At 38.1% G+C, this 25,945-nt stretch overlaps 1 protein-coding gene across 1 annotated transcript; it reads right to left on the bottom strand.

The window, feature by feature from the left end:
- Window positions 1-1,205: 1,205 nt before the first annotated feature.
- On the bottom strand, window positions 1,206-13,476 carry RFXAP (regulatory factor X associated protein). The gene is made up of 3 exons (XM_081130519.1): window positions 12,700-13,476; window positions 7,650-7,757; window positions 1,206-2,658 (listed from the first exon to the last, which is right to left on the bottom strand). The coding sequence occupies exons 1-3, from the start codon at window positions 13,180-13,182 to the stop codon at window positions 2,548-2,550; spliced, it is 702 nt and encodes a 233-aa protein (XP_080986645.1). The 5' UTR covers window positions 13,183-13,476; the 3' UTR covers window positions 1,206-2,547.
- Between the last annotated feature and the right edge of the window lie 12,469 nt (window positions 13,477-25,945).

Below are 25,945 nucleotides of genomic sequence, written 5' to 3'. Positions count from 1 at the left end.
CCACACCAAGCTTGAAAGCATTTATAGAACTATTTAAAACCAACATTATCATAGACAGAACTGTGATAAATATTGTTTTAAGCCACTAAATTTTGTATGTTACTTACTGTCTCAAGAATGCTGCATAATGAACCACACCAAAACTCTGTGGTTTACAATCACCAGCATTTATTATTGCTCACAAGTCTATAAGCCAGCTGGGTGGTTCTGCCAATCTGGACTAGGCCTTGCTTTCAGTTGGTATCAAATGTATCTGCAGTCAGCTGGCAGGCTGGCTGGGGACAGCTAGTCTAGCATAGCTTCACTCGTATGTCTGGCTGTTAACTGGCTATTGGCCGGTACAACAGAGGTGACTGGGCCATGTGCCTCATTATCCAGCAGGCTAGGCTGGGCTAGGCTTGTTACCATGGTAGCTGGGTAGGGTTCTAAAAGAACAAGTGAAAGTGTTCAAAAACTTTGGAAGTCTACTCAGAGCTGGCATATTATTTCCTCTGCATTCTATTAGCCAAAACAAGTCACATGTTCAGTTCTCCCGATAAGAGGTAGGTAAAGATACTCAACCTCTTGGTGGCAGGAGCAGCAAAATTACATTGCAAAAGTCACAAATACATAGAGGAATAAAAAATTGGGGATATAGTACAAAAAATCTACCCCAAATAAATAAAAACCCAATTGTTTCATTTATCTATAAAAATTCAATCCCTTTTTTTAAAGATGGAAATGTAATTTTTTTAAATTTACTTTTTATTATTGACAATATTACAGATGTCCCCCATTTTCCCTCCCTCCACCTAGCTCCACCCCACCCCACCCCACCTCAGGCCTTCACTGCACTATTGTCTGTGTCCATGAGCTATGCATATAGGCATATAAATTCTTTGGTTAATCTTCCCACCTCCCACCCCCACCCCCTTCCCTCTGAATTTGTCAGTCTGTTACATGCACTCATGTTGCTGGACCTATTATGTCAGTTTATTTTGTTCATTAGATTCCACATATAATTCAGTTCTCACTGGCCTAGTTCCCTCCTTTCCTATTCTTCCTATTCCATTTTAAAAAGCCCAGTTGATTTTTTTTTTTTTGCCATTATAGGGATTCAATAAAGTTCCCAGCACCATAAGCTAGAGAACAAATAACAGTTAATAACAAATGCAAAATGAATTCCTCTGTATCAACTACAGAATAGAATAAGTGAATCAGACAACTCAAAGGTCAACAATTGGACTTTAATGAATAATTTTGGTAAAAGCATTTTTGCACAGATATGCAAATCTAAAGCATACAAAAATAAAGATTCCTACTCTCCTTAAATACTTCTTGGTACAGCTGTGAGTCAGTTTAACTTGATATATATTTCAGAGCTTAAAAACCAAGAAACTAACAAATTTTTGCAGTTAAACTTGTGACACATACATTTCTTTTCCTAACACTGGAAATACTTTAACTTGTTATTTTTATTGATGGGTTTGCCTTTTAAAAGTTTTCCTAAGAACAAATATAAGAAAAAAGTATCTATATAGATTATCCATCATTCTTTGAACATTACTTAGGAATAACACAGTCTTAAAATAGATCAATTTTGAAAAACATTGACAAAATGCTGGAATGTTATTCTTATATTCAGGATCTTTTTGAAAAAGAAATGAGTATTAAAAAAATAATTTTGTCCTGGCACTGGTGGGATGAGATACACTTTTACTGTTGACAAATTCAACACATAACAGTGTCTGCTTTAAAAGAGATCAAAGCTAACAGGTAACATGAAGAAGAGAAGCCAACTTTAGGAGATGCATTCATTCCAGTGTACTTAGTTAATCCCTCAGGTTTTACCAGCACATTCCAAAAAACAGATGCATTCCCTAATTTCACACATATTTAACAATTTAACTTTCCCTATAGGTATAAAGTATGTTTATCTCTTTGAAAGCTCCATTCTTAACTGCAAAAAAAAAAAAAAGGTTATTATAAGAACCCAATTCTAAGTGCCTCAACAACATTTATCCATCACAAGTAGCTACCAGTATTTCTTAAGAGGAATATGACTTGCATTGTGAATAAGACAATTCTTAGTTGTGTGGGACCATTCCAGATACTGCAGAACATTTAGCATTTCTGGACCATTCACTAAAAGCCAGCAGTTTTTAGTCACTGTGACAATCAAAAATACACACCCATAACATTTCCAACTGCCCCTTGATGAGAACCATTGAGCTAGATACAAGATTAATGTCAATTAACTTAACTTCCACAGAAAGTAACTGCTTCAAAATCTTCAGTAACAATGACTGAAGAACATTTTGTTTAAAATACATTGTAATTAAATGTTCTTTTGCAAAGATAAGCTGATTTCTTCAAATTTATGGTGACCTGAAAGAATAGGATGTACAAAATGCAATATTTATTTATCCCCAAATGCACCCATACATTTACAGGAAAATAACTTGATGTTCTACTAGCATATCTAACCCCACTTATCTTAGTATAAAAATATTTTTGCCTACTACAATAAGATAAAAAAAAACATATAGAGCTTCTTAATAAATTCCCTCACGCTGATGTTCCTGAAAACTGCTGCTGTCTTTGCTCCAAAACTTGCTGATTTAATAGTTGTTGTTGTTTCTGTAAAAAATGCACCACTTCTGGGCTTCTTAGTAATGACTTAAAGAAAACAGAAAAAACATATTTATTAATAGTGTTATTCTTATGGGATTAGATTGTATTCATGCTATGACATTACTCTGATAAGTCCCTACACAAGATCCAATATGCTTAGAAAACAAAACATGCCTAAATTAATGTTTGCACCTGATACACTGCATTTAAACTGTAAACTAATAGTAAAATTTGATGTCATACATCAAAATACTAAAACTTAAAAATAGTGGGTGAAACCTGAACATATTGGTGACTTTGCACACAAAGGAAATGCTTTATATGACATGGCAGCATATAAAGAGCCAATAGCACTGACCCAGGATTTGAGCAAGAAAAAAAAAGAAAATGAAAAGAGGCTACATATGAAAATGACAGTAAAATGCCACTTTGGAAATACATTTAAGACTTGTACTGGAACTCAAATTTCTCCCATGAGCCTACTAAGTCTTTCTGAAGAAATAAAAAACAGTATGTACGTGTGAGTAAGTATAGGTATGTGTGTATTGATAGGTACGTTACAAAAATTTCTAAAAAGAAAGAATAAAACTGCTGTAAAATAACCAATACGTTTTGTACACATTTCATTTTAAAATATAGTTGTAATAATAAAACAAATATAATAGACTATGGTTAATATGTTTTTATTATAATAAAATACATATAAAATTGATGAAGAAATAAAACCATGGCTACAATTAGTTGAAAAAAATAAACTGAATAATGTAGAAATACTGTCATTAAATACTGATTTTAAATTTATAAAATTTATATTATAGTATAGTATAGTACATTTCCTATTAGCTTTATTTAAAACTTAGTTGTAAAAACTACCCAACATCTTATTAAATAAATGTACAACAGTTTTCTTAACTGTTATGAAACTGATGAACATTTAGGTTGTTTATACTACTATTTTACTATTGATGATAAACACATTTCTGGCAACATCTTTATGCTTTATCCAAATTTAGTATTTATTTTCTTAAATGTCTTTTTTTAATGTTTTATCTTTATTGCTGAAAGTATTACAAATGTCCCTTTCCCCCATTGATTCCCTCCACACTGCAAATCCCTCCCCCACCAGGCCTTCACCACACTATTGTCTGTATCCATGGGTTATCAATATACGCATATAAGTTCTTAGGTTAATCACTCCCCAAACATACACTCACCCCTGCCTTCCCTCTAAGATTCATCAATCTGTTCCATGCTTCTATGTCTCTGGATCTATTTTGTTCATCAGTTTATTTTGTTCATTAGATTCCACATGAGTAAGATCATGTGATACTTGTCTTCCTCTGACTGGCTTATTTCAATTAGCATAATAACTCCACAGGTCACACCATGCTGTCTCAAAGGGTAAGAGATCTATCTTTTTTACAGTTGCATAGTATTTCATGGTGCAAATGTCTGAGAAGATGCTTAATATGATTTCAATCTTCCAGAACTTGTAGAGATTTGTTTTGTGTCCTAAGATGTGATCTATCTCTGTGTCCCATGTGCACTTGAAGAGATTGTATATTCTGCAACTTTGCAGAAAAATGTTCTGTAAATGTCAATGAAATCCACCTGATCTAGTGTGTCCTTTAGAGTCACTGTTTCCTTGAAGTTTTTTGTTTGTTTTTTCAGCTTGTGTGAGTCTTTTGTTCTGAGGTGGGTCTCTTGTAGATAGCATATTTTTGAGTCTTGTTTTCTTATCCATTCAGCTACCCTATGTCCTTTGATTGGAGCATTTTATCCATTTATATTTAAGGTTATTATTGATAGGTACTTACCAATTTTATTTCTTTATGCCTATGTTCCTCTTACTCTCTAATTCAACTTCTTATTCCAGCAGTCCCTTTAACATTTCTTACAGTGCTGGTTTGGTGGTGATAAACTCCTTTAGCCTTTTTTGTCTGGGAAGCTCTTTATTTCACCATCTATTTTGAATGATAGCCTTGCTGGATAGAATAGTCTTGGTTTCAGATCTTTGCTTTTTATTACCTTGAATACTTCATGCCATTCCCTTCTGGCCTGTAGAATTTCTGATGAGAAATCAGCTGACAGCCTTATGGGTGCTCCTTTGTAGGTAACAGATTGCTTTTTTCTTTCTGCCCTTAAGATTCTTTGTTTTGAATTTTTGGCATTTTAATTATGATGTGTCTGGGTGTGGTTCTCTTTGGGTTCTTCTTGCTTGGGACTCTCTGTGCCTCATAAACTTGTGTGACTTTTCCTTCACCAGGATAGGGAAGTTTTCTGCCATTGTTCCTTCAAACAGGTTCTCTAACCCTTGCTTACTTTCTAGATCTTCTGGTACTCCTATGATGGGACAATTGTTACATTTCATGTTGTCCCACAGCTCCCTTAAACTGTCCTCTTGTTTTTGAGTAGTATTTTCTTTTTGGATCTCTGATTGAGTGATTTGTTTCTACCCTGTCTTCTAACTCACTGATCCAATCCTCTGCATCCCTAATCTGCTCTTTTTTCCCTCCAATATTATTATTTTTTATTTCTACAAGTCATTCTTAATTTCCTTCATAGTTTCTACATTTTTCTCATGCTGTTAAGCATCCATACAATCTATTCTGAACTTTTATCTGATAGATTGTTTATCTCTATTTCATTTAGTTCTTCTTTTGGAGAATTCTTTTGTTCTTTCATTTGGAGCTAGTTTTTTGTCTTTCCATTTTGGCTGCCTGTCTGGCTGTTTCTATGGATTAGGAGATCTGCTAAGACTCACAGTCATTTGGATGGTCTCAGGTGCAGGCCAATGTCATGTGCTGTTTGTGACCTGCCTTGAGTACCCTGTTTGAAGCTTTCTGCACTCCACAGCATGTGGTTATCTCTGCTGGGGTTGCATGCATTTGGAAAGGACCAAGATGTGTACCAAGCCCTGGCTCCAGAAGCAGATTAGGCAAAGACTCAAAGCACATAGGGATTAAATGTTATTCAGTCTCTTAACAAGCATCAGGAGCAGAAACTCCACAGGGTGGGGCAACTGCTTCTCCCCCAAGGCAAAAGCTTCTTGGATGTTAAATGTTTACCTGAGAAAGATATCCTCTGCCATATAGGGGAATGACTTGGCACAGGAATCCAGATGGGTGCCCTCTGAGCTCTACTCCCCTGAACCAGCAATCCCAGACTCTCCTCACACAGCTCTAATCCACTCTGCTGTCTGCTGGAGCTCAAGGTGAGTGGCTGCACACAAATCTTTGTGCACTGACCCTTTAAGAGGGTGCCTGCATTTCCAGCTCTCTCCCTGGCAGACAGAAACCCCACTGCTTTTCATAGCCAGATGTGAGGTGGGCACATTTCTCAGTTCTGGTGCTCTGGGCTGGGAAATCCAGCTTGGGGTTTAGACTCCAGAGTTCTCAGCGGGAACCTCCCACAGCTGAGATACCCATCCAGACCTTCAGCTGCTGCCTGTGGGAGCCTGGCCAGCCCTCTCCAGCCTCTGCACTTCCAACCAGTCTCTCTATGTGGTCTCCGCTGTAGGTCCTTGGTTGTGAGGGTGCTCTCCAGCTCGTCTTCAGTTGCAGTTGATTATTCAGGATGGTTTTTCTCTATTTTGTTTTAATTCCAATTTGGTACTGGGAGAGTGTCAATGTAGCTTCCACTCAATCTGCTGCTCTCTTAGAATCCTCTGAATATCTTCACAGTAAATATGATTTCTGAGTCAAAGGAGATGCCCATTTTAAAGACTCCTGATACACAATGCTCAACTGCTTTCTAGAAGTGTTGTGCCAATACAGAATGCCATTAACAGAACATAATGAGTGCCCATTTCATGGGACCCTCAACATCACTGTGTGTTATCATTTAAACTGTGTTACTGTTTATTGTGTTATCAATATTGCATTATTGCATACCTTTCCATATCATCTAATGTTAGTACTTTTTTTTCCTTATTATATCTTTTGCAGTATATTGAGGCCAAATTTTTTTTTCTCAGCAATTTATATTTTACATAACAAAAATATTAACCATAGTTCTTTCATATTTGCAGCAAATATTTTTCCTATGTTAAGTTTGCATTTTTACCATTTTTGACTTTAGCATTCATTTTTATGTAGTCAAATTTATAATCTTTCCTTTGAAATTTTATCTCTTGTAAACTAAAAAATTCCCATTCCTAATTTTTTAAAAAACATTTTTATTGATGTTTCAGAGAGAGAAGGGAGTGGGAGAAACACCTTTGTGAGACCTGAACATAGATCAGCTGCCTCCTGCCAGCCCCCTACTGGGGATTGAGCCCACAACCTGGGCATGTGCCCTAACAGGAGATCAAACTGGTGCACGGGACAACGCCCAACCAAGCCACAAGGGCCAGAGCTCCCACTCCAGATTTTTGAGATAAACTCCTAATTTTTTTTTTTTAATTTAAAAAATCTTTATCAAGAATTTATTTTGATGTATAGTGTGATATGACAAGCTAAATTATTTTTGTCATCAAATTATTATCCAATTATTCCAGTATTTATTGAGTAATCTCTTCTGAGTGAGTCCTGATATCTTCTATCAAATTTTTAAGAGATCCTTATTAAATACTGGTCTAATTATATTTCAATACCATTAAAGCATTATTCCACAAACCCCAGAATTCAGTACAAAGAGTCTATTTTAAAATTCCATCTTGCTCAGATATCCTGGCTTAGGCAATGAAGATATCAGATTAAAAGTATTACTGCTCAGCCATGCACCAAGAGGTCATGAGTTCGATTCCCGGTCAGGGAATGTTATTCTCTCACTGATGTTTTTCTCTCTTTCTTCCCACTTTCTCTTTCTCTCTTAGAAAAAGGAAAAAAAATCAATAAAAACATATATAAAAAAATAAAAAGTATTCCTGCTCATATAGTCTTGAGAGAGCATTATGAGGGTCCAGTGTATACCAGCAGAGGCAAAATTCAATTCTGATGACCAGTTTAACAATGTTTAAAATCGCGAAATCTAAATTTTCCATTTATAAGAAAATCTTTTCTTAATAGATTTGTAACTACTTTACAGATACTTACCAGTCTTTTTTGATTTAACACTTGTTCTAAAAGTGTAGGCCTTGCAGGACGATCCCCAAAAGCTCCTGTTCTTTGTTTAACAATTGAGAGTATATTATCTGCACTTTCCTGGAATAAATGATAAAAATACAAATAGGATTAACATTTAACAAGTAATCCATGATTACAGGCATTTCAATGATGAAGTGAATAGGTCTTTGATTCTCTTCCTTCTTGTCCAGTCCTTGGACAAATCATAGACAAATGTTGACAATTAACTTGATATAACACTCCTCACTTCCACTCCCTCTAGGATTTCCAAACTGGGATCTTCAGTCTCTTGAAGGGTCTTAAAATCAATAGTGGGGCAGAAGTGGTGGGGGTAGGGGTGGGGAGGAAAAAGTTACTTGTGAGCTATTTTTCAATATTATAAAAAATGCCAAGTAGAAATTGAACATTTTCTTCATAGAAAGCTATCCAGGCCAAAACAAAGTCTGCCTGCCTTTGGGTGGAATATATGAACTCAAAGGCAACTTACATATTAGACATTCTGATACTTTTTTGCCCAATTAACAACAAAAAATAAAGGGGAGGCAGTAAAATATTGCTTAAAGAAACAAATGACAGACAAAGCTTTTAAAATTTGTAAGTTATAAGGAGAAAAATGACAAACTGGTTTTGAACAGATTGGAAAAGACTAGCATAAACAAAGTAGGTGAGTCCTAAAATGACACCATGCCCTAGACATCATTACCCAAACAAAATCAGTAGTACTTGCTACCAAGTATGTACCCAGAGTTATCTGATAGAATCTTAAACACTTAAGATTCCTAACATAACAAAATATGGTTATTGTTCTAGTTAACTGAAACATTTTCTTAGAAAAACATGATGTAGTCCTGGCTGTTGTGACTCAGTGGTTAGAGCATTGGCCTACACAACGGAGGGTTTAGGGTTCGGTTCCTGGTCAAGAGCATGTACCTGGGTTGCAGGTCTGATCTGTACCCCCAGTCGAGGTACGTGTGGGAGGCAACCAATCGATGTGTTTCTGTCGCATCCATGTTTCTTTCTCTCTCTCCTCCTTCCCTCTCCCTTCTACTCTCTCTAAAAATCAATGGAAAAAATATCTTCACCCCTTGGGTAAGGATTAAAAGAACAAAAACAAATAACATGATACAATATTTACCACATCCAAAAACTCTAAATAAATATAAAACTATACATGTTTTATTATGAAGCCATGCCTAATGTGAGTTTACTCACCTCTTTGCTCTTCATTTAGGTTATCAAAGCTTTTTTTTTTTCTTTTGGCCTTCCCTCTACTGGCCTCTGCATCGTCTATTAGAATATCCCCTTTTTTCTTTCATTATGAGAATTTACCAACCTATTTTAAAAATGTTCAATCCCTAAACAATTTAGGCTTCAAAATGTATAAAAACTGTTAAAAGAGGATTCTAATACCCAGAGAAAGCAAAAATAATCTCTCCCTTCCTCTCTCCTCATAAAATGTGTCTTGCTTTTCTTTATTTATGGGACTAACTTTTTTAAATTAAATTTTTTGGGATAATATTGGTTAATAATAATATATAAATTTCAGGTGTCCAACTTTATAATACACTATCTGTATACTCGATTGTGTGCTTACCACCTGAAGTCTAGTTTCCTTCTGTCACTATATGTTTAACCCTCTTTATCCCTTCATCCTCCCCCAACCCCCCTTTGTCTCTGGTAACCATCATTCTGTGGGATTGTTTCATTTTTACCTGCACAAGGAATGGCATGATGAAATTGACTTGACGGTAGAATATCCTGTATTCTCAACAACCCCTGACAAAGCACTGTGTAGATTCAGAATGTTAATATCACAAAATCATAGAAGCTTGCAGTGGAAATAACCTTGAGTTATCTAGTCGAACTTCTATAAATACTGAATTACCTTTTCAAAGATTTTGAATGCTTTTTGTACTGAGGAGCTTAACTAACTTTTGAGGCAACCCATTTGGTTTTGAATAGCTCTAACATTTAGGTGGCTTTTAGTTAGGTTCAGCTGAAAAACATAACTCTTGTGATTTTCAGCTAAGTAAGTACTAGTTACTTCAGAACTATGCAAAATAAATCTACTGCCTCTTTGAAATGATAGCCTTTTAGATATTAAATGATTACAATCCCACAGGTTAATTCTTTTATCCCTTGTTCATGTGCCTCTCACATAGAACAGTTTTTAGATACATGAACTAATTATTATATATACATTTGTTCCTTATTTAACATTGATTTGTGTAAGAAATACTGATTTAATAATTTCTAATCTTGCTGCTCAAACTACAGCAGAAGACCCATGTAATCATCTATGAGTCCCTACTATAATGATCTTCTAAAGAGTCTATACATCTACAGGCTTTTGACTTTAATCCACCCCAGCAGTGTCGGAGCCCCAGTAATTCCCTAAATAGAAACTGTCATTTAAGACTCCAAATCCAAACCCCATAGCCTGGCATTCAATACCATACAAAAATTGGCTTCAAATCCTTTTTCTACATTTATCTTTCATGAATCTTTCACAAAGATTCTACTCAAGCTAGAATGGTCCACTTGCTGTAATCTCAAAGTGTCTTCATATTACCACTTTCCTTTCTTTACTAAAATGTGCCTCTCTTTCTTTTTACCTACCAAAATTCTAGGGAAGCGGTAGAGTGTGGGGTTAAGACTGAAGGCTCTGGAATCAAATTGCTTGGGTTTAAGTACTTGATGGCTGTATGATCTAGGCCATGTTACTTTACTTCTCTGAGCCTCAGTTTCCACATATGTCAAATATAGTACCTATCTCATTGTGAGGTTTCATTTACAGCTTAACACAGTGTATGGCACATAAGAAACTTAGCTGATTAAGCATATCTATCAGCCATCCATTCTAGCTTAAACTGCTATTTTCTCTGTCAAGCCTTCCCAGAGTGTCTTGGACTACAGTGATCCATCCTCCTCTCCACTACTAAAGCTGTTCTATATAGTTGGCCCTTATTATATCTCTACTGTTCACTGGTATTTTCTTTACACTCAAATCAACAAAGATAAAAACATACAGTTCTTGAAATCTCAACTGGTAAAGGGTCCCATAATATAAGACAAATGATATAGTAAGCTATTATTTCTTGCTTATAGCAATTAATTCTCTTCCTTAAATCAACACCCAAATTATTTTTGAATAGAAACATTACTAAGATGTGTTTTTTTTTGGTGGGGGAGGGTGAAGGAAGAGACGATAATTGAGTATCGATTTACCTTTTATATATGTTCCTCAAACTGTAGGTGGAAATGCTGGGCCATTAAAAAAAAGACAGTAGCTACAGGTAAGTAATGTCTTTCTTGGAAAGTGAAAAGAAGCAGATTATCTTCTCTCTCTACAATGAACTGAAATGAAGTGAATGGGAACCTTTGGAACATACAGAGATAACCACCCTCACTAACTTTCATTCTGTAATAAGTGAAATGTTTATTTCCATAATTCCTTGTAATCCAAGACTTGGTATTTTACAAGGATATGGATAGAGTAGGTTTTAAACCTAAGACCCACAGGGTCTCTGAACTCCATAAATTGTGTATGCAAAATTAAATACCTACATATGTGCATTTTTCTGGGAAAAGGGTTCATTAGGTTTCATCAAATTCTCAAAGGAGTCCTTTTACCCTAAACAGATTAGGACTCTGGCTGGAATAACAGGGAATGAGAAGTCACTCAGAAGATCCTAATCTGTGAATTAATTACATTTTGGTGACTTCAGATGTTTGAAATATTTAGAACATTACATTTGTAAACAATTACAAAGTCTTAAATTTGAGCAATGAGGCAGCTGTTCAAGTCCAGCCCCAAACTAAGAAATTTAAAGACTTTTTTTAAAAAATATATCTTTATTGATTTCAGAGAGAGGAAGGGAGAGGGAAAGAGAGAGATCGAAACATCAATGATGAGAGAGTCATTGATTGAGCCCACAACCCAGGCATGTGCCCTGACCGGGAATCGAACCCTGATCGCCTGGATCCTAGGTCGAGGCTCAACCTCTGAGCCATGCCCAGCCGGGCAATTTAAAGACTTTTAAAATACATTGTAGGACAGCTTTCAGTTTTAACAAAATTTAATTTTGTCTTTTAACAAAATTTAATTTTTCTCTGCACTGAAGAATTAAGGAGGAAAACACACAGGATGAAGTATCTACTTATCTGCAACAACTTCAAAGAATACCACTAATAATGACAGTAATAATGGCTAAGGCTTACTGACTTTTACTATCTGCTGGACACTCAATATGGAATACCTCACATATTCACAGTACATTGTGAACTAGGTACTATTTTAATACCCATTTTACAGATGAAGAAGCTTAAGCTTAAAAGAGTTTAACAACCTGTTCAAGGGCACACAGCCAGCAGATGACAGAGTGGAGATTTGCAGTCAGAAGTCCAATTCCAGAGCACTGGCTTTAATTGTCAACACCAATTCAAACAATCCAAAAATCTTTTGAGGCTTTCATCCCATTATTATTCAATTATTTTTCTCCAGGGGTACTAAAAAAGGGGTGAGAACAGGGGACCAAGCATGGGTTTACTGAGAACAGGGTATTAAGGGGTACTGGGAACAGAGTACTAAGAACTGTGATACTCAAAACAGGAGACAGAACAGACAGGGTAGTGAAAACAGTAAGAGATTACGTTCTCCAAAGTACCAATTTCATCTGGATTCCTGTCTCTGCCTGATCCTTTAGTAATGAACTGGATCATTTACTATCTGTCCTTCCAGTCCATATCCCAGATCTTTTCAAATGACAGCTTTTCTGATGTGCAACATCATTTTCATTGAAATTTATCCATCTATCACAAGGATGCAACAGAACTATTAGGGCTTTGCACATGTTTGTGTAAACTGTAAGGCAAGCACTCACTCTCAAGCCTCAAGTCCAGCCATAGCAACCTGGCCCATCTAGGGGCCAGTAGGCAGGCCTAGGAAATGCGGTTTGCACAAGACTGAGGTTGCTTCTTCCCCCTCCGCCTCCCCAAGACCCCAAATAAGATCTAATACCTCCAGCTGGACGTTTCCCACACTGCCAGCCGGGGCGGCTCCGCCGCAATTCTGGGCCTGGTCGCTTTTCTTCTTTTTGTACTTGTCCTTGTACATTTTGTTGCGGTGTTTCTTGCACATCCACGGCTTGCGCTGCTTGGCCACCTGGCTGGTGGTTTCGCTGCAGCCCTCGTAAATGCAGGTCTTGCACATGCTGCCCCCGCCGCTGCCCCTTTTACGGGCTCCCCTGCTGCCTCCTTCGCCCCCGGAGTGGGTCTCTTCGTCCTCCAGGTCCTCCAGACTAGCTGTGCTCTCGCCTCCCCCCGGGGGATCTGAAGAGTCCAGGAGGTCCGCTTCCTCCTCCCCCGCTTCCTCCTCTCCATCCCCCGCCACGTCACACGGATACCTAATAGGCTTGCCCGCGCGGGTGTTGCCCCCTAGGGCGGGAACTTGCCTCAGGACGCCCTCGGCCGCTGCTTCCTCCGGCCCTCCACAGGGGCGCATCACCAGCAAGGTGAACTGCGAGGCCGCAGCCGGGACGTGGGCCGGAGCCAGGGTCGGACTCGGAGCGGGAACAGGGGCAGGGGCCCCGGGGCGGAGCGCACCACAGGCGGCAACCGGCCCCGAGCCCTCAGCGACGCCCTGCACCTCCGTGATGCTGAGCCCTGGCGGGGGTCCGCAACCCAACTTTTCAGCACCCTGGGGACCCAACCTCACCTCCAAAACGAGACTCAAAATAGGCGAGAGGAAAAGAGACGGGCTCCAAGATGGCGCCTGAACTGCGCCTGCGCGACCTCCGTCGTCGGCGCGTTAGCGCGTCTACGCAGGAGCTAAGCAGCGAACCCGGAGTCTCTGAGGGGCGGGGCTGAGCGTAGGACCGCGGCGGACCTGACTGCGCAAGTGCAGGTCCAGCGGCCCCACGGGCGGCGGTGGCTGTTGCTTCTAGGTGGCCGGGTGCAGAAGTCTCTCGCCCAGGGCAGGAGAGCGCTGTTCCCCCTCCAAACTACACTCTCTCAAACGTTTCAAAGCACTTTTGTGCTGGAACTTACAATATGTAAATTAAGATTGCTCTTGAGTGATCTCATAACTTGTGGCCTTAGGACGCTGATTGTACGAGATATTTTGCTGCAAACTGCCTGAAACGGAGATGTGAAGTTAGCATGTGGTAGTGTCACAACCTGGCATCACCAGATGTCCGTCGGTGAAGGCAGAGGCGGCCTGGCTCCGCGTCAGTGAAGGCAGAGACTACCTATTTGAAAATGGTATAATGGAGAGGGAGTGGGCCAGACCTGGGGCCAAATCGTACTTTTGTTGAGATCTAAATGATTTATTCTTGTTAATCTTGACCCAAGGATATTTTTTCCATTGGTTTTTTAGAGGTGAGGTGGCGAAAGAGAGCGGGGGAGAGAGGGAAAGGAGAGAGAGAGATGTGAGAGAGACACATGATTGGTTTCTCCCCGCAGGCAGCCCCCACCAAGCCAGGGATTGAACCTGGATCCCAGGCAGTGCCCTGGACCAGGAATCCAATGGGGACTTTGGTACACAGGCCTAAACTCTAACCACTTAGCTGCAAGGGCCAAGGCTAAATGATCTACTCTTGATAAATTTGTTGTTCTCTCTCAGAAACTTATATATCTAATTGTTAATACCTCTAAGGTAAGTCTTAATGTTTTCATTAAATACACTGAAAATGTGTGAAAAAAAAGTTGAATGACAAAAGGTTAAAAAACAATGAACGATCTATTATTTCTACCAGTTGTGCAATTGCTGGATGCTCAGTCTTGACTTAGTCAAATCCCAGGTGGGAACAGCTACCACCATGTCCTGAACACAACTGTCATGTACACTTGTCTTTCCATTTATTTCTTACTCCTGGCCTAGTGAGGTTTCCCCATATCATCTATTGGAAAAGCAAAGCAATGACTAACCAAAAATGATACATCCATTCACATTTTGGGTGCTGTGTGGGTAGTTCACCCACTAAAGGGGGAGGGAGCATAGATTAACCGAAGAACTTATATGTATATATGCATACCCAGGGACACAGACAAGAATGTGGTGAAGGCCTTGGGAGGGGGCAGGAGCGGGGTGGAGGACGTCAATGGGGGGAAAAGGTAGATATCTGTAATACTTTCAACAATAAAGATAAATTTTAAAAAATAGAATAAAAATAGAGGCATAATGAAGGGGAGAAGTTTTGGAATTAGACCTGGGTGGCACTGCCCTGTGTGACCAGAGCTAGTTAGTGACAGCCTCTCTGAGATTCAGTTATCTTATTTGTAAAATAAGCAGTCAGTGGTATGCTAGAACTGGGAGATGAGAGCCAGTTATTAAAATTTCAGCAGTTTAATAAGCTGGAAGTTAAACACTGCCATTATTAAAAATTAAGTTATATAAACTTATAATTTAATTATATTAAAAACAAAGGTTAAAAAACTCAAAAGTCATCACTTTCTAATTGTTTTATTATATTTTACTATTAGATGTGTTTATAAGATTATTTGTCTTGTGGACCAAAAGGGGCCATATGCTAAACCTGACAAGCTCAGGGAAAGCCTGCATTGCATGGTCGCCTTGCAAACTCAAAGACCTAAAGTAACCACAAAGTATGGTCTTAAAACTTGAAATTAAAACTTTTAAACTAAAGGAAGTTTGTGGCGGACAAGCATGTCCTAAGGTAGTATTTTTTCATAACAAAGTTTAATCTCTTTTGCATCTGTGATAACATACGCAATTAACATGCCTTTGCAAAAACAAAGTAATTATCCTTTTTCAGGACCCCTCAAAGCACAAGCAATGCTCTGTGGAGACCACAGGTTCCCTTGTTATCATTGTTATCATGTTAATTGTTGACTGTTAACTGTCCTGCACCCACCTAAGTAAAAGAAGTGTGTATCTATCATTTTACTTTTTATCCAATCCCAGAGATTTCCCGGCTTTGCTTTCTCCTGGCTCCCTAACCTATCACCAGTGGATTTCATGTAACCCATCTATGTCTCCTCTTTTGACTGTAATGTATAAAACAGGGTGCAAAACTGCCATTCTCCAGAGCATTATCTCAATTCTTTGAGATTCTCTTTCCAGGCATTTGTCGGCAGTTTGGCTCAAAGTCACAAAAACTCTTCACAGGTTTGAATGCTTCTTACGTTAACAGTATTGTATCTATATGTGGAAATACTATTTAGTGGTGTGATACTGCACATCTCTTCCCAACTCTGTATTGAATGATGTCACATTGGTCGCTCAAAACCAGCCAAGGTGGGTGTATTTACACTATGGAAATTGTCAATGCTACAAAGCAGGGCCTGACTTATTGTTGACTGTCTCCAGATTTAAGAAGATAATAGTGAAGATGTTAATGAATATTAAATTTAAAATGTTTCCATGTCTGTGGCTGTTATAGCCTCCCAAAATTGAAGAACTATATAATGATTTCAACAAGAAGTTGCTTACATTATTCTGGAACAAGTGAAGTTCTGGTATAAATCTTTGCATAAAAATTGTTTTATTTTTGTCTTAGTATAAATAAAAATCAGTCAAAATTCATGTCAGAACTATACTCTTTGTTAATAATGTCAGCAAGTTCTTTGCTGAATTGGATAGGGATCAAGGATTTATTTATAGTTTGAATTTGTGCCACTATTTGTGGTGAAATAATTATAAAAAACTGATAATGGATTTTCCAAGAAATAGCAAGTTACACTGAAGTATGGGCATATGGAATTTACAATAATCTTGTGTATTTTACCATTATTTGTAAATTGTGTGCTGAACATTCTAATAATTTTTTTAAAAATTTACCAGCAAGCCTGGCCGGGCGTGGCTCAGCGGTTGAGCATCGACCTAGGATCCAGGCAATCAGGGTTCGATTCCCAGTCAGGGCACATGCCCAGGTTGCGGGCTCAATCAATGACTCTCTCATCATTGATGTTTCGATCTCTCTCTCTCCCTCTCCTTCCCTCTCTCTGAAATTAATAAAGATATATTTTAAAAAATTAAAAAATTAAAAAAATAAAAATAAAAATTTACCAGCATACCACGGAGGGCAATACTGTTGAAATCATAGTACAAATTCCTGTTACGATCTTCGATAAATCACAGCAGGGTATTTTTAAAAGTTTTGTTGAGATATAATTTGCATACCATAAAATTCACCCACAGAAAGTGTATAATTTAATGATTTTTGGTAAATTTATAGTTGGGCAATCATCAAAAGAACCCAATTTTATAATATTTCCATCACAAAAGATCTTTTGTGTTCATTCTCCATCGATCCCTGCTCCTATTCCCAGCCCCAGGGAGAGACTGATCTACTTTCTGTTACTGCAGATTTGCTCTTTGGACATTTCATATAAATTTAATCACAGTATATAGTTTTTTGCACCTGGTTTCTTTCACTTAGCATAATGTTTTTGAGTGTCATCCACTTTGTATCAGTAGTTTATTCCTTTAGATTGCTGTGTAGTATTTCATTGTATTATTTATCCATTTGCCAGTTGATGGACATTTAGATGATTTTCAACAATATTCCATAATGGCATTAGGTTTTATTATCTAGTGATAAACACATAATGGATCCTCAGACTATTTCCTGAATGCATATATTTATAAATTTTGAATATTAACTCCTCAGATGTATCTTTGGCAAATATGTTCTCCCATTTAGTTGGTTGACTTTTCATTCTGTTGATGGTTTCCTTTGCTGTGCAAAATCGTTTTAGTTTGATGTAGTGCCATTTATTTATTTTTTCTTTTGTTTCTCTTGCCTGAGGAGATATATCAGAAAAAATATTGCTAAGAGAAATGTCTGAGACGTTATTGCCTATTCTTCTAGAATTTTTATGGTTTTGAGACATTAAGTCTTTAATCTTTTGAGTTTATTATTGTGCATGGTGTAAGGAGGTGGTATAGTTTCATTTTTTGCACTTATTTGTCCAATTTTTCTAACACAATTTATTGGTTAGACTATCTTTACCTCATTGTATGTTCTTGCCTCCTTTGTCAAGTATTAATTGACCATAAAGCTTGGGTTTATTTCTGGGCTCTCCATTCTGTTCCATTGATCTGTATGCCAGTTGTTATGTCAGAACCATGCTGTTTTGATTATTGTGGCCTTGTAATATAGTTTACATCAGGTAATGTGATACTTTTAACTTTGTTCCTACTTCTCAAGATTGTTGTGTCTATTCAGGGCTTTTTTGGTTCCATATAAATTTTTGGAATATTTGTTCTAGTTCTAAGAGATATCCCATTGGTATTTTAAGAGGAATTGAGTTGAATCTATAGTTTGCTGTAGGTAGTATGGACATTTTAATTATGCTAATTCTTTCTATCCATGAACACTGTATATGCTTCCACTTATTTTTATCTTCCTCAATTTCTTTCTTCAGTATCTTATAATTATCCCACTACAGGCTTTTACTCCTTTCTTAAATTTATTCCTAGGTACCTTATTTTGTTGTTGTTACTGCAGTTGTAAATGGGATTGTTTTCTTAGTTTCTCTTTCTGATAGTTCATTATTAGTGTATAAAAGTGCTACCAATTTCTGAACATTAATTTTGTATCCTGCTACATTACTGAATATATTTATCAGTTCTAGTAGTTTTCTGATGGACTCTTTTGTGTAAAGTTTTATTAATTTTATTTTTAATTTTTTTTATTTTTCTTTAATGTTGAAAGTATTACAGATGTCCCCCTCCACCAGGCATCCACACCCCCCCCCCCAGGACTTCTCCACATAATTCTCTGTGTCCATAGGTCATGTATATATGTATTTAAGTTCTTTGATTAATCCCCCCTCCACTATACCCCACCCCTGCCTTCCCTCTGAAATTTGTTCAACTGCTTCTTGGTGCCATATCTTTGTGTCTATCTTGTTCATCAGTTTATTTTGTTCATTAGATTGAACATATGAGTGAGATCATGTGGTACGTGTCTTTCTCTGACTGGCTTATTTCACTTAGCATAATCCTCTCCAGGTCCATCCATGCTCTCCCAAAGGGTACAAGATCCTTATTTTTACAGCTGCATAATATTCCATGGTGTAAATATGCCACAGCTTTTTTATTGACTCATCTACTGATGGGCACTTGGGCTGTTTCCAAATCTTAGCTATTATAAATTGTGCTGCTATGAACATAGGGGTGTAGACGTTCTTTCTAATTGGTGTTTTGGGTTTCTTAGGATATATGCCTAGAAGTGGGATCACTGGGTCAAATGGCAGTTCCATTTTAATTTTTTGAGGAAACTCCATATTGCTTTCCATAGAGGCTGCACCAGTCTGAATTCCCATCAGCAGTGTATTAGGGTTCCTTTTTCTCCATACCCTCTCTAGCACTTGTCATTTAATGACTTGCTGACAGTAACCATGGTAACAGGTGTGAGGTGAGATCTCGTTGTTTTAATTGCATCTCTCTGATGATTAGTGACTTCAAGCACGTTTCAATGGTCTTCAAACTAGGTACAGAAAGACTTTACAAGGGTGGACTTGTGCAAAAAATTATTTTAAGGAAACCCTCAACCTTCATTGTATCTATTATTTTTCTTAAATTGATCCACCTGAGAGCTCACAGGCATTTATAATAACCCTTCTCTTACTGCACATGAGAAAGGCATGCACCTTACTGATCACATGTCTTAATATGGTATATTAAACTGTATAAGTGCAGGGTGCCAAATAATAAGTCAAAATGCTAATTTTGTGAAAGTTAAAAAAAATAATAAAAACCCTTAAGAATTTTTCTGGTTTCTTTGTCTTCTACTTATTTTGGCTAGGGGGAAACATGTCTTATAAACAATATATTGGGCCCATGTGGGAATGTTTTGAAGGCAGATATCAGGTAGAATTGTGTGGAGGGATTAATAACAAGTTTTGTTTAATGCCTTTGCCTCTTTTGTTTCCAGTCTGTTATCAATGAATATTTATGTCTGAGGGAAGAATCCTATGAGGGCAAAGCAAAGAAATGCTGAAAATTAAAAATATTTTTTATACATTAAAAATGTTTTTGCCTTAGCTATTCAAGATATTTATCTGTAGTTCTTATTTTGAGAATTAAATTTCTAAATTTTAGGATAATTTTAGATTTACAAAAAAATTGAAGATAGTACAGAATTCCCATACAGCCCAAACCCAGTTTCCCCTACTTTTTAAAAAATATGTTTTTATTGATTTTAGAGAGAGAATAATGAGAGAGGGAGAGACAGAAACATCAATGGGAGAGAAACATCATTGATCTGCTGCCTCCTGCATGCCCCCTACTGGGGGTCGAGCCTGAAACCTGGGCAGGTGCCCTGACTGGTAAATATAGTATCCATTTCACACCATATGTAGTTATTACACAGGGAATATTACTATATTCCCTATGCTCTATTTTACATCTCCATGACTCTTTTTTAACTACCAGCATGTACTTCTTAATTCCTTCCCCTTTTTCACCCAGTGCCCCAACCACCCTCCCTTTTGGCAAGCATCAAAATGTTTGTTCATTTATTTAGTTTTATAGATTTCACATATTAGTCTTACATATTAGATTTCACATATTAGATTTCATGTTGTTGCAGATGGCAAGATTGTATTCCTGTTTATGGCTGAGTCATCTTCCATTGTATACATGCACCATTTCTTTATCTATTCCTCTATTGAGGGACACTTAGGTTGCTTCTGTACCTTGGCTATTGTAACTAATGCTGCAGTGGACATGAGGATGGATATGTCCTTTCAAATTAGTGTTTTGGGATTCTTAGGATAAATACTCAGAAGTGGAATTGCTGGGTCCTTCTTTTTCTCTTGTTATATACTTTGTTTTAAAGTCTATTTTTCTGGTTAAGTATTGCTACCTCAGATACTTTTTTTTAGTTTCAATTTTCATGAAATATCTTTTTGCTTCCATTTATTTTCAGTCTGTGTGTATCTTCTGATCTGAAGTGAGTCTCTTATGGATAGCAGATGTAAGGGTCTTATTTTGTTATCTATTAAGCCACCATCCTATGCCTTTTGATTGGAATATTTAATCCATTTGCATTTAAAGTAATTATTGATAGGTATGTAGTTATTGCTATTTTATTATTCATATTTTTAATCTTTTTTTTTTTCTTCTTCTTCTTCTTCTTAAAGAAGTCCCTTTAACATTTTAACTTTAAAAAAAAAAAAAAAAAAAAAGTACACAACTCCTTTAGCTTTTTCTTGTCTGGGAACCTCTTTATCTGTCCTTTGATTCTAAACAAAAGCTTTGCTGTAAAGTAATCTTGGTTGTAAGTCCTTGCTTTTCATCACTTTGACTATTTCATGCCAATCCCTTCTGGCTTAAAGTATTTCTGTTGAGAAATCAGCCTACAGTCTTATGGGAGCTCCCTTGTAGGTAACTAACTGCTTTTCTTTTACTGCTTTTAAGAATCTCTCTTTGTCTTTAACTTTTGACATTTTAATTACGATGCATCTTGGTGTGGGCCTCTTTGGGTTTATCTTGTTTGGAACTTACTGCACTTCCTGGGCTTGTATGTCTGTTTCCTTTACCAGGTTAGGAAAATGTTTCTTTATTATTTTTTTCACATAGGTCTTCAATTTCTTATTCTCTATTTCATCCCCCTGGTACCCCTATGCTACAAATGTTGGTACACTTGATATTCTTCCAGAGGCCCCATAAACTATCATTTTTTTTTTCCTGTTCTGATTGTGTATTTGCTATTACCTTATTTTCCAAATCACGGATTTGATCCTCTGCTTCATCTAATCTACTATTGACTCCCTCTAATGTATTCTTTATTTCAGTTACTGTATTCTTCATTTTTGTTGTTTTTTGTTTTTTTGTTTTCTTTCTCCATTTTTATGTTTTCTATCTCTTTGTCATTGAGCATCCTTATAACCAGTGTTTTGAGCTCTGCATTTGATAGCCTGCTTGTCTCCATTTTGTTTAGGTCTTTTTTTGAAGTTTTGTTCTTTTCTTTCATTTGGGAAATATTTCCTTGTATCCTCATTTTGTATACCTCCCTGTGTTTGTTTCTATGTATTAGGTAGAGCTTCTATGTCTTCTCATCTTCCTAGAATGGTGTTATATAGTAGGTGTCCTGAGGAGACCAGTGGCACAATCTCTCTGGTCACCTGAGCCAGGTTCTCCAGGTCTGTTCCTTGGGTGGGTTTTATGTGTCTTCCTATAGTAGTTGAGCCTTGATTGCTGTCAATATGTCAATGGGAATGACTTATCCTCAGGCTGGTTGGTTGTGAGGACTGGTCATGACTATAGTGGAGGAGTTATTGTGCCAGCACTGACCCTACAGAGCAGGGTTCACTTTAGCAAAGCTCTGGTTCCTTCCCTTTGAGTGTGTCATTCATGGATGTGGTTGGGTGGTGCTCTGGTGTGGTCTGAAGCTGGTCACCATGGTTCTAATGCCTTTTGGAAGGTGCAGGCCAAGGTTGGCCACTGCCTGTGACCTTCCAGGGTCACTTGGTATCAGCTACAAAGTGATCTGTAGATAGTTTCCATTTGTGCTGGGATTGGAAGTGCCTGGAAGTGGCTAAGCTGTAAACTGAGACTGGATACTGCTTGTGGTGGGCTTGGGGCTGCTTAACAAGAGTTATGGGATATGCCAAGGTCAGATGCTGCTTGTTTGTGGCTTGTGTACCTTTGAGAGATTTTAGGGACGTCTGCAGCATGCACCAGGACAGGCTGTTTGTATGGAAAAGCTGCTAGAAGCAGCTTCGGTGGGCCTGAAGATTGGGTGGGATGGGGTCTCAGGGAATCACCAGGGCAGGTTGAACAGTGTTAGCTAAATTAATAGAGACTCATATATAACACCTGCCTGCTTCTGCAGGGGAGGACTCAGCAAAGGAACAATTGCCTCTGCCAGTATTGTACCTGGGAGAAAGCTGCCCCTTCAGCTCTTGCTCTCATGCCAAACAATTCAGTTCTTCCTCATAAGTCCCTGGTGTCATTTGAGCTGCTGCAGCATTGCTGGTACTCAGAGTCAGTGAGTCCGAGTAAGTTCATGTGCAGGCCCTTTAAAAGGAATGCATGGGACTCCAGCAGCCCTCTGTCTCAGTCAGCCACAATCTCAACTGGTTTTCACAGCCAGAAGTTATGGGGAATTCTCTTCATGGTACTGGAATCCTGGACTGGGGAGTCTCAAGTGGGGCTGGAACTCTTCACTCCTCAGAGGGAATGTCTGCAAGTGAGATATCCCTACTGAGTTTTAATTGCCACACATGGGTGTGGGACCAGCCCATTTGATTCTCTGCCTCTCCTATCAGTCTCAGTGTGGCTTTTTATAGATATCCTTAGTTATAGGATTTCTGTTAGCTTGGTTTCAGGTGGTTCTCAATGATGGTTGTTGTATAGTTTAGTTGTAATTGTGAAGCCATGGGAGAAGGCAAGTACAGCATTTACCTAATGTGCCACCTTGACTGGAAGCTCAGTCCAGTTTCCCCTATTATTAACATCTCACATTATTATGGTATATTTATCATAGTAATAAACCAATATTGTTACTATATTACTAACTAAAATCCATATTTTATTCAGATTTTCTTAGCTTTTACCTACTATTCTTTTCCTGTTTCAGAATCCTACACTGCATTTAGTCATCATGTCTCCTTAGTCTTCTCTTGGCTATGGCAGTTTCTCTAACTTTCTTGGTTTTGATGACCTTCAGATTTTGAGGTTGGCCAGTTATTTTGAAGGATGTCTCTTAATTTGGATTTATCTGATGTTTTCCTCATGATTAGACTGGAATTACAGGTTTGTGGAGGAAGACTAAAGAGGTAAAGTGTGTCCTGGCCATTGTGACCCAGTGGTTAAAGTATCAGCTTACACAATGAAGGATTGTGGGTTCAGTTCCCAGCCATGGGCATATACCTGGGTTTTGAGTTCACTCCCCACTCATGGGTCAGAGTATGTGCAGGAGGCAACCAGTTGATGTGTGTCTATCACATTCATCTCTCTCTCTCCCCCTCTCTCCCTTTCATTCTCTCTAAAAGTCAATGGAAAAATATCCTTGGGTGAGGGTTAATAAACAAAACAAAACAAAAAAGAGGTAAAGTGCTATCATTATTACATGATATCTAAGGTACATACTATCAACATGATATCACTATTGACATTGACCTTGATCTTCTGTCTGAGGTAGTGTTTGTCAGTTTTCTCCTGTGTAAAGCTATTCTTTTTCCCCCTTTCTGGGGCTTTATTAGCTGAAATGAAAAGAACCTTTGAACTTCCCAAGTATTATAGGTTCATGATGTTGATTCTTATAAATACCAAGATATTTAAGATAAAAAAAAAATTGTGATATATGTTCATGTGCATTATTTAATAAGAGAGTTAAAATAAAATTTTACCAAATAATATATATATATTACTATTAATACTCATTTTACCTAATGAAATGTTTAATAATTTCTACCTCCAATTAAAAATAATACTATATATTGGCTGCTGGGCTGGTTTTAGTAATATATTTATTTTCTGTTTAATAAATTCAGAGGAAAGGTCTGAATTTATATTACAGATGAAAATGTCTAATTAATTAATGGAGTTATTTCTGATTTTATATTAACTCTTCTTTAAACATTCCAAAAGGATAAAAAACAAAGGTAGATGCATGTACACAATTCACTTAGCAAAGTAGAACCATGTGTTTTTATCATATTCTGGATGCCACAAAAAAATTGTTTTCAGCTGGCAATTATACTGCATCATTACAAAATAAGTATTGAGAAACAATATATTATTATTGTTTAATTTTTATTATAACTGATTAAAAAAATCTATGAAAGCCCAGCCAGACATGGCTCAGCAGTTGGGCATAGACCTAGGTTCTAGGAGATCATGGTCCGATTCCTGCTCAGGGCACATGCCTGGGTTGCGGTCTTGATCCCCAGTTGGGGGCATGCAAGAGGCAGTCGATCAATGATAACTTTCTCATCATTGATGTTTCTATCTCTCCCTCCCTCTCTAAAATCAATAAAGATTTTTTAAAAATCTATGAAATAATTATATTGATTTTACATCATTTAAATTTTATCTGCGGAAGCAGGTAATCTAGTTGACAAAATATATTCTGTAATTTTTTCTCATCATCAGTAGTCACTTCATCATGTTAATAGTATACTTAAAATATATGTGATACAGGGAGAGGCAAGATGGCTGCAGACTAGCTAGCTGGAGGCTGCATGCCCTTGCTCCCAGTCAGGGAACAGATTTACAGTGAAACTACAGCACAATCAGCTTGAAAAAACAAGTGAAATGTAGATGATTGGAAGTATATCTAGGGAGCACTGAAGAAGCCACATGGAGATTAGTCAGAGGAGTGGAGTTGTGGAAAGGCAGAACCTCCCTGGAGCAGGCATAGCTACTGAGAGGCAGGAGGGATATTGAAGCTGCAAAGCTTCCTCCCCCTCAGAGTGTGGGGTCTCAACCTCATGTAGGGATCCCCAAAACAGAGCAGCAGAGATGGGAAGAAGCGGAATCCAGGGGTATTCTGTCTGCCTGTAAAACTGGGTCCACAACTTCCTAGTGAAAGGGCGCTGCTATTGTTAGCAGCCCCAGCCTGAGAGTTTCCCTCCAGGCTCCAACTGCTGGAGAGGCTGCGCTGTTGTGTTTTAGTCCAGTGGAGGGGCCTGTGGGCTACAACCAGCAGTGACTTTGAAAGACCCTCTACTTTCTTGAAAGCACTGTGCAGAAACCCAGAACCCCAGTCAGTGACTAAACTGTTTTGCTTGGGTAAAGGGGAAAGGTCTCTCCCACATCATGTGCAGAGTTGGAACCCCTCCCCTCACCTGTGTAGCCCCCTGTCCTGACCTGTCCTGCTGGATTGGCACCACAGAGAATCAATCAGTGCAGGTTTGGGATTATTGGCCCATGCTGTGCACTTAGGAGCCCAAATGGAGGTAGGAATATCCGCACCTAACTTGCTGAGACCAGACAAATGTAGAGATTAGAGTCGCATGTGGGGCTGAGTTTCTACACCTTCTTGCTTGGTTTGGTGGTGCGAGAACACTGGTACCATGCAGAACTGGGAATTTTGGACTGTATCCTCAGGAGAGGCTTCTGTCAGAGACAGATGTGTGAGTGCTGAGCTCTGTGACTGCATTGCTGGGAGACTGATCTGAGCTTTCTGTGAGTTCCACCAGGCAGCCCCAAGAAGGAGAGGTAAAGCTCTCTTCCCACGCTTGCAGGCTGTGAGCACCACCCCCAAAAAGAGAATGTTTGCTTCAGCTCTGTGAAGTCCAGGATAACCTTGCTGGGCACAGTTGTTTGGGGGATGGTAGAGAGCCTC

The sequence above is a fragment of the Miniopterus schreibersii genome (assembly GCF_964146895.1).
Source record: "Miniopterus schreibersii genome assembly, chromosome: 2".
In the NCBI taxonomy this organism is placed as follows: domain Eukaryota; kingdom Metazoa; phylum Chordata; class Mammalia; order Chiroptera; family Miniopteridae; genus Miniopterus; species Miniopterus schreibersii.
This window is presented reverse-complemented; position numbering and strand designations above follow the sequence as displayed.

What these genes read in the sequence shown, in the direction of transcription:
- RFXAP (XM_081130519.1), bottom strand. Translation starts at nt 13,182, where the DNA reads ATGCGCCCCTGTGGAGGGCCGGAGGAAGCAGCGGCCGAGGGCGTCCTG. An exon ending in TGGGAAACGTCCAGCTGGAG is followed by an intron (nt 7,758 to 12,699) that starts GTATTAGATCTT and finishes CATTTATTCCAG; the next exon opens with GAAAGTGCAGATAATATACT. An exon ending in TGTTAAATCAAAAAAGACTG is followed by an intron (nt 2,659 to 7,649) that starts GTAAGTATCTGT and finishes GTTTTCTTTAAG; the next exon opens with TCATTACTAAGAAGCCCAGA.